Source organism: Ranitomeya imitator, chromosome 2 (assembly GCF_032444005.1).
Source record: "Ranitomeya imitator isolate aRanImi1 chromosome 2, aRanImi1.pri, whole genome shotgun sequence".
NCBI classification, from domain to species: Eukaryota; Metazoa; Chordata; class Amphibia; order Anura; family Dendrobatidae; genus Ranitomeya; species Ranitomeya imitator.
This window is the reverse complement of record NC_091283.1, coordinates 394,812,848-394,827,527: the sequence shown is the minus strand read 5'-3', so window position 1 is coordinate 394,827,527 and position 14,680 is coordinate 394,812,848. Positions and strand designations below refer to the sequence as shown.

At 43.2% G+C, this 14,680-nt stretch overlaps 1 protein-coding gene across 1 annotated transcript in view; it reads left to right on the top strand.

Moving 5' to 3' along the window:
- LOC138666997 (zinc finger protein 813-like) overlaps positions 1–14,680 on the top strand; it is a 55,871-nt gene that overhangs the window by 14,197 nt on the left and 26,994 nt on the right. Inside the window, exons 6-10 of the mRNA XM_069755210.1 lie at positions 11,282–11,431; positions 11,557–11,736; positions 11,808–11,931; positions 12,014–12,111; positions 14,385–14,475. Of these exons, the coding sequence (XP_069611311.1) occupies positions 11,282–11,431; positions 11,557–11,736; positions 11,808–11,931; positions 12,014–12,111; positions 14,385–14,475 (643 nt within the window). The remainder of the gene's footprint in view (positions 1–11,281; positions 11,432–11,556; positions 11,737–11,807; positions 11,932–12,013; positions 12,112–14,384; positions 14,476–14,680) is intronic.

Here is a 14,680-nt window from a genome sequence, read left to right as displayed (position 1 = left end):
GAGGAATAATGATAGGAACAGAACGATTATTAATAGATTAATCTGTCCCCATACAATATCATGTTATCATCAGCATATCTGCTGTTTTTACTGAGCGATGTGCTGCGGAGAACAATGATTTTTGTTTCAGCATAAAGAAGCCAATCACTCAATGAATAGTAATACACTCCCCATAGCCCTACATATAGTATAATACACTCCCCATAGCCCTTCATATAGTATAATACACTCCCCATAGCCCTCCATATAGTATAATGCACTCCACAGTCCTCTATAAAGTATAGTATGCACCACAGTCCTCTATATTGTATAATGCACACCCCATTGTCCTCCATATAATATATGCCCCATAGTCCTCCATATAGTGTAATACACTCCCCATAGTACTCCATATAGTATAATACACTCCCCATAGCCCTTCATATAGTATAATACACTCCCCATAGCCCTTCATATAGTATAACTCCCCATAGCCTTCCATATAGTATAATACACTCCCCATAGCCCTCCATATAGTATAATGCACTCCCCATAGCTCTCCACATTGTATAATACACTCCCCATAGCCTTCCATATAGTATAATACACTCCCATAGCTCTCCATATAGTATAATACACTCCCCATAGCCCTCCATATAGTATAATACACTCCCCATAGCTCTCCATAGAATGTAATACACTCCCCATAGTCCTCGATATACAGTGAAGGAAATGATTATTTGATACCTTGCTGATTTTGTAGATTTGCCCACTGCCAAAGACATGAACAGCCTATAATTTTAAGGGTAGGTAAATTTTAACATTGAGAGATAGAATATCAAAAATAAAATCTAGAAATATAAATTATATAAATTTATTTGCATTTTGCAGTGAGAAAAAAGTATTTGATCCCCTACCAAACATTAAGAGTTCTGACTCCTATAGACCAGTTAGACGCTCCTAATCAACTCATTACCTGCATTAAAGACAGCTGTCTTATAGTCACCTTTATAAAGACTCCTATCCACAGCTATTTTACTGTATAAAGCACTTTGTGGGGTCCATTGTACTGTACGGACCACTATGTGGGGCTCATTATATTGTATTGAGCATAATTTGGAGGCATTATACTGTATGAAGCACTATGTGGGCTCTTTATACTGTATGGAGCATTATGGGGGCCCATTATAGTGTTTGGAGGACTATGTGGGGGTATTATAGTTTTTGCATTTTACATTGTTGAAGGTTGTGTTGGGGCCATCATACTGCGTGGGGGTCATTTTAATGTATTGAAGCCCATTATGCTATATGGAGGGCTGTGTGGTAGTTACAGTTGGGGCGTCATATTGTGTTGGGGCACCATATTTTGCCAGGTGTGTATACTGTGCATGTGGAGGAATTCACTATGGGGTTATAAAACTGTTTGGGGGGGGGGGTCACTTTTGTTGGCACCATATTTTATTGGTGGGCAATGAAAGGGGAATCTAGGGATTTCAATAGGAAATAAATTACTTTGTAAGGGCTACAAAGTTGTGACATGCTTTTCTTTAGCCAGCTGAATTATTTTTTTGGGGGGAGGGGCCCAATTACAACTTCTCCTATGGGGCCCCACAAATTTTATGTAAGCTCCTGTTCCACCCCATCCCCAAGGGTAGGCTGTATATAATGAATGGATTATTTCCCTTATATTTACACATGTTGGGGACCCAGGCAAACTGGACTTGTGCACATTCTTATCCATGTTTCTGAGAGCAGGGAAGGACTTTCTCACGCAGGAGTGCTAAGTATATAGAACTTTCCTGCTTTTTTCATCTTTTGTTTTTATAACTATTTTTGCACCCTTCTTGTAAGTCTATTTCCCTATCTTTTCATACATATTAAGCATTGTACCTTTTGTGTATTAAAGCTTAAAACTTTAGTAGGTTCTTTATAGCAAAAAGGCAAAGCTCAGCGTCTCCGTAAAGACTAATTGGTACTTTGGGCATGTGTCCTGTGGGCTGTGAGTGCATTGTGTGCATGACATTGGTACTTGATGCTTTTTCAATATGTGGTGACAGTTTTGAGTGTGTTGGAGTGGTTGGGTTGCATTCTGTGTTCAATAGATATCCTGAGTTAAGGGCGAGTGTGAGATTGAGCTGTAGAGTGACATGGACCCTTTATACAGTGGCATGTAAAAATGTAGTCACCTCTGGTCAAAATAACTGTTTTTGTGAACAGTTAAGCAAATTGAAGATTACATGAGCTTTTATAGGTCTAAAGTTAAAGCTAACACATTTCCTTTGTATTTTAAGCAAAAAGAGAATATATTGTCATTTTTTGAAATTTCATTGAATCCATTCTTCCCTCTACTCATGAAATGTTCCCAGTGCGATTGGTTGCAACGCAACTCCAAAGCATGATTGAACCACCCCCGTCCTTAATGGTTGGCGAGATGTTCTTTTCCTGAAATTCTGTGACTTTTTTTTCTCCACACATTCCTTTGCTCAATGTGGCCAAAGAGTTCAATTTTAATCTCAACGGGTTTGTTTAGCTGTTCTTTTGCATACTTCTGAAGCTGAATTTGTATGGTAAGAAAGCAGGAGTAGAGAGAGAGGAGGCTAAGGCTACTTTCACACTAGCATTGTTTGCTGTACGTCGCAATTGTTTTGGAGAAAAAATGCATCCTGCAAAGTTGCCCGCAGGATGCGTTTTTTCTCCATAGACTTTCATTTGCGACGCATTGCGACGTATTGCCACATGTCGTGTTTTGGCCCACCGTCGGCACAAAAAAAGTTACATGTAACGTTTTTTTGTGCGTCGAGTCCTCCATTTCCGACCACGCATGCGCTGCCGGAACTCCGCCCCCTCCTCCCCGGACCTTACAATGGGGCAGTAGATGTGTTGTAAAACTGCATCCGCTTCCCCCGTTGTTCTTTTTTTTTTTGCAGTTTGCATCAGTACGTCGGGCCGACGCATGGCAATGGCCCCGTACCAACGCAAGTGTGGAAGTAGCCTAAGTGAAAGCCTGAAACAAAAACCTAAAGAAATGAACTGGAACATGTTCACACTGGCCACTAAACTGACAAAACTTGAGATAAAAACAAAATTAGCAAAAACTCTGCATTAAATAAATAGCAATAGTACATGAAAATAACATATTGTACTTGGTTAACCCTTAGTTGCAGAGCCAATTTGCAGCTTAATGACCAGGCCAATTTTGACAATTCTGACCACTGTCACTTTATGAGGTTATAACTCTGAAATGCTTTAATGGATCCCGCTGATTGTGAGTTTGTTCTTTTGTGACATATTGTACTTCATGGTAGTGGTAAAATTTCTTCGATATGACGGAAATATGGCGAAAAATTTAGCAATTTTCAAACTTTGAATTTTTAAACCCTTAAATCAGAGAGCTGTCACACAAAATACTTAATAAATAACATTGTCCACATGTCTACTTTACATCAGTACAATTTTGGAAATACATTTTTTTTTTTTTTTAGGAAGTTATAAGGATTAAAAGTTGACCAGCGATTTCTCATTTTTACAACAAAATTTATAAAACCATTTTTTTAGGTACCATCTCATATTTAAAGTCACTTTGAGGGGTGTTCATGACAGAAAATATCCCAAAGTGACACCATTCTAAAAACAGCACCCCTCAACGTGCTCAAAACCACATTCAAGAAGTTTAACACTTTACGTGCTTCAAAAGAGCTGAAGCAATGTGGAAGGAAAAAATTAACATTTAACTTTTTTTATAAACATTTTATTTCAGAACCATTTTTTTTATTTTCACAAGCGTAAAAAGAGAAAATGAACTACAAAATTTGTTGTGTAATTTCTCCTGAATACGCCGATAGCCCCACAAGTGGGTGTAAACCACTGTTTGGGCGCACGGCAAAGCACGGAAGAAAAGGAACGCCGTTTGACTTTTTCAATGCAGAATTGGCTGGAATTGAGATTGGACGCAATGTCGCATTTGGAGGGCCCCTGATGTGCCTAAACAGTGGAAACCCCTGATAAGTGACACCATTTTGGAAACTAGGCCCCTTAAGGAACTTATTTAGATGTGTGGTGAGCACTTTGAACCCCCAAGTGCTTCACAGAAGTTTATAACGTAGAGCAGTGAAAATAAAAAAATCATATTTTTTCCACAAAAATTATCTTTTTGCCCACAATTTTTATTTTCCCAAGGGTGACAGGAGAAATTGGACCCCAAAAGTTGTTGTCCAAATTGTGCTGAGTGCGCTGATGCCCCATATGTTTGGGTAAACCACTGTTTGGGCGCATGGCAGAGCTCAGAAGGGAGGGAGCACCATTTTACTTTTTGAACGCAAAATTGTCTGGAATCAATGTTGGCGCCATGTCGTGTTTGGAGACCCCCTGATGTACCTAAGCAATGGAAACCCCCCAATTCTAACACCAACCCTAACCCCAACACACCCCTAACCCTAATCCCACTCCTAACCACAACCCTAATCAAAAACCTAACCCTAATCCTAACCCTAATTCCAACTTTTACCCTAACTTTAGCCCCAACCCTAACCTTAATTTAAGCCCAACTCACTTTAGCCCAACTCTAACCCTAATGGGAAAATGGAAATAAATACATTTTCTTTATTTTATTATTTTTCCCTAATTAAGGGGGTTAAAGGGGGTTTTTACTTACTATTTTTTTTTTATTTTGATCACTGTGATAGGGTCTATTACAGTGACCAAAATGAACCAATAGGAAAAATCTTCCTATTGTTGCCGGGTGCCGGAAGAAGACACCAGCGGCCGTGAGGGTAAGCAGGAGGATCCAGGGACACCAGGAGACACGGGTAAGTATCTGGGGGATCAGGGACCCTATATCTGTGTTCTCTGATGTGCGATTACATCAGAGGACAGAGAAATTAAATGGCAAATCGCACTTTTTTTTTGCGGTCGCTGTTATACGGTTAATAATGGCGATCGCAACCCTGTGGTCAGTAAAAACTGACCCGAATCATGCTCTCTGGTGTCTGAGCTACCCCTGGCAGCAGAGACCCCGAAGAAATTCCGATTTCTGGGGGGCGCTATGCAGTTTTTCCACAGCACCATTAATTAACGGCGCTGTGGTTTAAGTTCCATTAACTACTGCTGTTAAAAGGCATATCAGCGGGGGCGTGGCCTAGCAGGAGATGTGAGAGGACGCTTGCCGGACCTCTCCCGCTGCCCGAACGGAGACTTAGTGGATACTAAAGGCGCCGCCGAACGCCAAACACCGGAGGAGCAGCTCCTGAGTAGCCGGGGAGCAGGGAGAGTAAAACGCGCGCAGCAGGAGCCGAAAATGACACGCAAAAGGCAGAAAGAAGCCGGGGTGGCTGGCTGCACGCGCTCCCAAGATGGCGCCGACAGCGCAGCAGAGGAGGCGGCAAAGGCAGGCGCTGCTTACCAGAAGCGGCTAGAAATACTAGCAAAGCTGGAGCAGTTCGCCAGAACAGAGGAGGCAGGACGGATAATGCAAGGAGCTGAAGGAGAGGTGACAGGAGGAGCGGTGGACTCAGTGGAGCAGACGGGTGAGCAGGCTGGGGCACAGAGGGAGGTGGTGGAGAGTGAATCCTGCATAGCACCCACCATAACACCAGCCATAAGCAATGCCCCACTGGATAAAGGGGCTGGGCTGGCCCTGGATTGTGCAGCACAGCTGGGAACTGTATGTACTGATGAGGCTGCGGAGCCGACCCTGAGGGACATTTTCTCTGCTATATTGTCTTGCAAGACTGCTTTAACAACCCTAACTGCTCAGGTGGATGGCCTGAAGGGGGAGGTCTCCTCGTTTCGCTCAGCCATGCACAAAATGGAGGGGAGAGTTGAACTGTTAGAGGAACGTGTAGGGGGAGCGGAGGACCAAATTGCCGAAATGACTAAAAGGGAGAAAAAATACATCCAGCGCATTTCAGAGTTGGAGCTTAAAACTGACGATCTGGAGAACCGCTCACGTAGAAATAACTTGAGAATTGTTGGTGTGCCTGAAAAGGCAGAAGGAAACAACCCCACGGAATTCATTGAGACATGGTTGAAAACTAAGGTGGGAGGAGATAGTCTCACTAAATTATTCGCGGTTGAAAGAGCGCACAGGGTGCCGTCCAGACCTCTGCCCCCTGGATCCCCTCCAAGGACCTTTCTGGCTAAAATCCTGAACTATAGAGACCGAGATATTCTGATGAGGAAGGCCAGGAATATGGAGGAATTAACCATCGATGGCAACCGAGTATCTATCTATCCTGACTATTCCACAATTGTGCAGAGGCTTAGGATGAAGTTTGGAGAGGCTAAAAGACGTCTGCGTGAACTGGGCCTGGCTTATTCTATGCTGTATCCGGCAAAACTACGCGTGGTGGCTATGGACAAGGTCCACTTTTTCCAGAGCCCCGAGGAAGTGTCACACTGGTTGGATCTGAACGCGAAGCGTATTGGAGCGGAAAAGAACCGCTGAGGAGGATCAGGAGTGATTTTCTGTCTAAAGTGTTCATCTGACAGAATTAACTGAGTTACGGGTTCACTGTGACAGAATACTGGAGTAACTTGTTTTGAAGGACTATTGCGCTATGGTTGTGTTCGGCGGCGCAACTGTTTTTACATTATGTTTCGGATGGGCGGGGGGAGGGGAACGACTGTTGGATAGTGGGAAATTTATTGTGGGTGAGTGTCAGCTTTTAAGTCACTGGTAGGAGTGTTAGTACGTTCCCCCTTTTTCTCATATAGAGAGGGAGTAGGAGTTCTGTGAGGAAGGAGGTTATTGAGGGAGGGAGAGGTAAGGTTCAGGTTATTTTGCAATAATGAGGGATTGGGGGGAGGTTTGGGGTGGGAGGGGTCAGTTTAGGGGGGGGAAGAAGATCAAAAGATGGGAGAAGAATATTTTCATTGTTTGGCAATATGATGGGAGATAAAGTAAAAATTTTGAGCTGGAACATTAGAGGTCTATCAAACAATACAAAGCGTACGGCGATTTTGCAATATATCTTGAAACAGAGGCCCTCGCTGATATGCCTTCAGGAAACCCATTTAGTAAAAGAAAAAGTGGATATACTGCATAAAAGATGGGTGAGGAAGGCGTACCACGCGACATTCTCGAACTACGCTAGAGGGGTGTCGATTCTGGTGCACATGAGCGTACCGTTTGAGGAGGTGGAGGTGGTGATAGACAGTGATGGACAGTATGTATTCCTAGTGTGTAAAGTATTTGCTAAATTGCTATGTGTAGTGTCGGTATATATTCCTCCACCGTACTCGGGGAAAAAATTGCAGGAAATCCTTAATATAGCCGGTAGATGGGGGGGAGTTCCTTTGCTTATAATAGGAGATGTCAATAACATTATTAACGATCACTGGGATAAGGGTCAACACGCACAGCTGAGGGCGGAAGGGAATGAGACAGCGTTTGGCAGTTATTTGAAAGAAGTGGCATGGAGGGATCTGTGGAGAGTCCGTAACATTGACACATACTGCTTTTCCTGCTATTCGGCGACATATGGCTCGTTGTCTCGTATCGATTTGGCCCTAGGTAATGAAGGAATGGATGGGCTGGTGGAGGGGGTGGAATATATGACTAGGGTAATCTCGGACCATAGTCCGCTTGTGGTAACACTGAAAATTGAAAGCCAGGGGGAGATAGCTAAACGGGGGTGGAAAATTAACCCTTTCTGGTTGCAAATTCTGGATATGGGAAAGATAGGGGAGGAGCTGGAGGAGTTCTTTCAAATTAATAACGGTAGTGCAGCGAAATACGTGGTGTGGGATACCATGAAGGCATTCTTGAGGGGGATATTATTTAGAGAGATATCTAGGCACAAAACACGAACAAGGGAATCTGATAAAGCGATAATGGAAGAATTGAGGGTAGCGGAGGCTGCACTGAATGATCTGCGCTCACAGGACACCATAGAACGTATGAAGAAGGCTCAGGAGGAGGTGAATAAGTTACACTTACGTAGAGCAGAAAGGACAAGGAATTTCCAAAGAGAGGCATTTTATGCGGAGGGAGAGAAAGTGGGTCATCTGCTGTCGGTGGTGGCATCGGCGCAAAGGGAATCGGCACATGTACATGCCCTAGAATTGGAGAATGGCAGTATTGTCACACAGGGGGCCCAAATTGTGGAAGGATTTAAGGGATTTTACAGCAAATTATATACATCACGATTGGAACAGGGAGAAGAAGGAATTGACAGGTTCCTAGAGGAGGCAGACTTGCCTAGAATAGAGACAGAGGATAGAGAATGGTTGGATAGGCCGTTTACGGTGGAGGAATTGGAGGGGGCCTTGAGATCCATGGCGGGAGGGAAGGCGCCGGGGGCGGACGGCATTCCTGTCGAACTATATGGCGACCTTGCTGAGGAGCTGATGGCTCAGTTGTTGGGGGTCTTTGAGGAGTCGCTGGAGAGAGGTATATTGCCTAATTCCATGAGGGAGGCCATTATTGTGGTCATCCCCAAACCAGACAAAAATCCACGGTTACCGGAGTCATATAGACCAATATCACTCCTAACAACAGATGTCAAGATTCTGGATAAGGCCCTGGCGAACAGGCTGACCCGGGTGATAGAAAAAGTGGTTCATTCGGACCAATCAGGCTTTATGCCTAATAAATCAACTGCCATTAACTTGAGAAGGCTATTTCTCAATATGCAAATACCGGCTGATAATGCTGGCAGGAGAGTGGTGGTTTCCCTCGATGCACATAAGGCCTTTGATAGTATAGAATGGCAATACCTGTGGTCGGTGCTGAGTCGTTGTGGGTTTGGGCCAGTCTTTATGTCATGGGTGAGACTCCTATACTCCTCTCCGGTGGCCAAAATCAAGGTGAACAATATGATGTCAGACAGCTTTCAGCTTTTTAGAGGTACAAGGCAGGGGTGCCCGTTGTCCCCGCTACTGTTTGCTTTGGCGGTGGAACCACTGGCAGCGACTATCAGACGGTCTCAAATGGTGAAAGGGTTTTTATATGGGAAGATGGAGGAAAAAATCGCCTTATATGCAGATGACATACTGCTTTTTCTTGAGAGCTCTGGGGAACCATTGAGGAACGTAATAGCATTAATCGAGAGATTTGGGCAAATTTCAGGGCTAGTTATTAATTGGGACAAATCGAGCGTTTTGCAGGTAGATAGAGAAGTGGATTGTACAAGGGAGGTGGAAGAAGGTACAAAATTAAGGGTGGTCACTCAGTTTAAATATTTAGGGATTCAAGTAGCTCTTCCCTTAACCAGATTTGAGGAACTTAATCTCGAGCCTTTAATAACTAAGATACGCACTAAGATCTCAGCTTGGAGTAAGCTAAATTTGTCGGTGGTAGGAAGAGTAAATCTCCTCAAGATGGTGGTGATGCCTCAGATCTTATATGTCCTACATAATTCTCCGGTATGGATCCCGATGAGAACATTCCGTAAGCTGAGATCGTTATTCGGAGAGTTGGTGTGGGGAAAGAAGAGCCCGAGGATTAGGCAGGAGACTCTGCAGAGACCCAAAGATGAGGGGGGGCTTGCGTTACCCAACCCATGGTTGTACTTTCTGGCTGCACAGAGCCAACATCTTAGGGGATGGGGGAAAGGGTTAGAGGAAGAAATGGGTCACAGTAGTCTGGTGCATATCAGCGGGGTGTGGCCCTTGAGTTTGGGTCTGGAATCAGGACTATTTAGGAAATTGGGGACTGGTTGTCCCACCATGAATTTAATTCATAGAGTATGGCAGATGCTGAAGCGAATTAGGGGAATTGGGGGATTCACGGAATTTTCACCTATCTGGGATAACTCATCTCTTCAAGAATTTAACCATATGGAAGGAATGGGAGAATGGAGGGAAAAGGGCATTAGGCTATTAGGACAACTGATTCACAATGGGAGTCTTAGGTCTTATGATGCGCTTCAGCAGGAATTTCAGTTTCCGGGGTTGAAATGGTATCAATATAGGAGAGTTCAGCACGCTTTTCAGGCACAGAGGAGGAGGGGGCCCATAGTGATTCAGAAGGATCTCATGTTAGACTGTATACTAAATAATAATGGAACAAAGGGGGCTATATCGGAAGTATATGGGGATTTACTACACACATTTTTGGAGGATTACCCGATTAAAGCTAGAGAGAAATGGGAGGCCGAACTGGGGGAAATAGACGATGACAAATGGGGGTCTATTCTGGAATACATTCCTAAATTGTCAATGAGTGAGCCTGGGAGACTGTCGCAACTGTATGTGGTTAATAGGGCCTATAGGACACCCGACTTGTTGTTCAAAGCCGGAGTGAGATTGGATTCTGAGTGCCCTAGGTGCACTCAGACTGAGGCGGGTATGCTTCACATGTTGTGGGTGTGCCCCAGGCTCTTTTCGTATTGGGTAGCAGTGTTGAACCAAATTGGGGTGCTTTATGGATGTGCGGTTCCCAGGGATCCAGTGGTTTGTATACTTGGGTATGTGGAGGAATTGTCGGCCGATGAAACTGCCAAAATGGCAATAGCTAGATTGCTCTTCGTTGCAAGGAAAGTGATTGCGAGATACTGGATTAGGGAGGAACCTCCAACCAGACGAGAGTTTGTTGCACAAGTGAATCATATTGTCCAGCTCGAAAAAAGCATCTATACCAAGAGGAATAGGATGGGATTTTTTCAAAAGCTATGGCAGCCATGGCTAAATGGGAATGATTAAGAGGTTGTGGAAAACAATGTTAATAATGCAATATGTTTGTAATAAAGAAGATCTTCTTGTGGAGGAGGGGGGGAAAGTTGGGGTTGGTTATCTGAGGGAGGGAGGGGGGAGAAGGGGTATATTTTCTTGTTAAAATAAAAAACACAAATGCACCTTGTTGTATAAGTAGATAACATTTATTATGATCAATAAAAATTTATCTGATTAAAAAAAAAAAAAAAAAAGGCATATCAGCGATCGTTAAGGGGTTAACATAATTTTGATCAAAAAAGTAAAAGCCATCCCACCACGTCACGGTGACATCAGGATGGTCAAATGATGTAAATGTTCATGAGAACATTAAGGATTTTAATACTAGGGGTTAGGACTGTCCCAAATATTGTCACTGTGACATGGTGTGATGGCTTTTACATTTTTTTTGTCCAAAATTATGTTCACCAAATATCCTCATTTTGTTTTTATCTTGGGTTTTTTTTTTAATAAGTGATGGCCTGACCTAATGAGGGCAGAACTGTGCATATGGCCATCCTGATGAACGACCTGACATGACCGACGGTGCACATGACCTGATGTAGTGATTATTTGAAGCCTGTAACAGCTTTGGAGATTTCTTACATGGGATCTTTATGATTTTGTATCAGTTCATCTTCTCCCCATTCAGTTTCATACAACATTGCATTCTCTCAGTGGAGATCTTCGATATAGGAGAATTTTCTTTATTGAACCATCAAGGATGAATATGGACAGGGACAAGATGGCGGAGAGGATATTACACCTCACCCTAGAGATTCTTTTCCAGCTTACTGGAGAGGTGAGAGATTCTGATGACGTCACATTACATCATTCTTATCTATGGGAGTAACAGATGGACAGAACTGGAGATGTGAGGACTCTGGAAATGTCTGTAGTGAGATATATTAATGTGTTCATAAACAGGATTACACAGTAGTGAGGCAGACCTCCAGTGAGCGCTGTCAGGACCCTGTGTCTGAGGGATGGGGAAGACCCCTGAGCCCAATCATGATGCCTCCATCTCATCTCCTGATTTATGAAAACCTCAATGACCAGAAGATCCTAGGACTTGCCCACAAGATGATTGAGCTGCTGACTGGAGAGGTGACACTGCTGGGACATTATACAGTAATGCTATGAAGGGATCTGGGGAATGATGGTATTGTGTTTGTCAGGTTCCTATAAGGTGTCAGGATGTCAACATCTATTTCTCCTTGGAGGAGTGGAAGTATTTAGAAGGACACAAAGATCTATACAAGGATGTCATTATGGAGGTTCCCCGACCCCTCACATCACTGGGTAATAGACAGGACTATTTACACATGGCCTATAATTATCTGTATGTAAATAATGAATTCAGTCCTGTATGTGTTTCTTCCAGTTCTGTCCAGTAAGTGGACAACACCAGAGAGATGTCACCGTCCTCTTCTTCTGCAGTACTGTAAACAAGAAGATCCCAATGTTCCTCAGGATCATCAGGTAAATGGAGAGAAGGTGTCATGATATCTTTCTTTTCATGTGTAGAAAGCTGTGAAGGTCTTGTTTTATCCACCAGTATTATACACTACTTAAAGAACCGGGCATTGCCCGGGCATAGTAACTAACTGTGGTTAGTTATAGCACCTCGCTTCTCTTTTTCCCATCACGCCTCTCATTTTCCCCCTCACATCTCTCATTTTTCCTCTCGCATCTCTCATTTCCCCCCTAACACCTGTCATTTTGACCTCACACTTGTCATTTTCTGATCACGCCACTATTTTCCCCCTCACACCTCTTCATTTTCACCTCACACCTCTCATTTTCCCTTCACTATATTCCTGTGTCATCTCCCCTGTATATAGTATAGTATATACCTGTATGTCATCTCCTCCTGTATATAATATAAAGCTGTATGTCATCTCCCCCTGTATATAGTATATACCTGTATGTCATCTCCTCCTGTATATAGTATATACCTGTATGTCATCCCCTCATGTATATAGTATATACCTGTATGTCATCTTCTCCTGTATATAGTATATCCTGCTCTGTGGTTTGTGTCATGTCTCACAGGTGTACCGGCGCCATTTTGTTGAAGCAAAAGGTTGTTTTTAAACACAATATTAACCCTTTTACGACTGCCGATATGACTTTGCAAAAATTTCTACATTTCTGTTTTTTTCAGTCAAGATAGGGTGCAGAGTGTACTTTTTAGAATTTACCAATTGGCTGCAATAAAACAAAGTGTGAATTTTTTTTAAAGGGGTCTGAATACTTTCCGTACCCACTGTATTCCCAATAGACCCCGATACAGTATAAAGCAGCCCCCATACAGTATAATGCAGCCATCCCATACAGCATAAAGCAGCCACCCAATAGAATATAATGTAGCCCCCCATAGAATATGATGTAGCCCAAACTTGGAATATAATGTAGCCACCTCATAGAGTATAATGAAGCCCTCCAATAGAATATAATGTACCCCCCATAGAATATGATGTAGCCCCCATAAAATATAATATAGCCCTCTCACAGAGTATAATGCATCTCCCCCATAGAATATAATCCCGCCCCCTCATAGCGTCTAATGCAGCCCCCTCATAGTGTCAAATGCAGCCCCCTTCATAGAGTGTAATGCAGCCCCCTTCATATAGTATAATGCAGTCCCCCTCATATAGTATAATGCAGCCCCTCATAGAATATAATCCAGCCCTAGAGTTCAGTACTCACTCACTGATATATTTAAAAAAAAAAAAAAACCTCACCACTCCTCGTTCCCTGTGCTGCTCCAGGCTCTGCTCGGGTCTCAGCAGCTGCACTGGTGCACGATGAAGTGATGTCATCGTGCATTGGCTGTGCCAGAGGCAGAGGGGAATGATGGGGGAGGGAGCGTCATCTGACGCCCTCTCCTTCATCATTGCTTTCAACTCTATCGGCATCTATGAAACCAATACAGTAGAATGCGGTGCACGAGGGGGGGATGCTCTGGCACAAGTCAGGCCCCTGACTCACAGGCCCCATAGCAGCCATGTGGTGTGTCGCTGTTGGTGGCACCCCACTGTCTGGGGGCCCCTTGGGGAGCAGAGGTCCTAGACAGCTGCCTGGTCTGCCTGCCGCTAACGCCGGCCCTGCATGTAGTGAGTGTACTTGATACAATATACAAGGAGCCTTGGAGGTATCTATATTGGGAAAACTACAAACAAGGATGAATCTACACAGAGACAATCGGGAATGAACTGGACAAAACAAAAACCCTAATTTGATATCCTTGGCTTATTTTTAGATGGATCACTCCTTTCACATCATGACCAAATGTCATGTTGTAATATCTCTTAAATGTTGTGCTCGTCTTATAAACCTGCCTGAAGAAGGAGGCTGTGTGCTCTGAAAGCTTGCAAATATACTCTTTATGGTTAGCCAGTAAAGGTATCACTCCGAGAATACTTTTGTCATTTTGGGGCCTAAAAGTATTTACATCAATTTTTATTCTCTCGTAATTTTTGAAGATTGTGTTGATGTACAGTTGAGCACCACCACGTCTGGCATTCTCATGCAACCAACATTGCGTATTGCAGTGGTATATACTTGCAACAATGCCAGTTGGCTGATAATTTAAAATTGATGTAAAGCTGGTCATATATACTAGATGTTGTCTGGATCTTCAAACAATTTTATTGTTATGGAGACTGCTGGATAGAATTATGAGCTGTTTTATAGAGGAGACTTGCTATAGTGTCATTTTTTGTCTGTGACTTTTACAATATTTCTTTCAGGGTGAAGATCTGCCCCATATTAATACTACAGAGACATATGTGAGGGGTGATGAGCGGTGTAAAGAGGAGATTTCTACATTTAACTGCACAGGTGAATAGTGACCACTAAATTCGCAGAAGTCCCAGATACTACTCGTTCATTGGCTTGTAGAATTTCTTTATGTATGGAATGTTTTTCCATTATACAGAGCTTTTCTTGTGGATTTTACACCTAAAGATTTAGTTTTTAAAAATAAAAATACACATTTTTGTACTATTTTTATTACCATAATCGCTTCGAAGTTGCTGCAGAACTT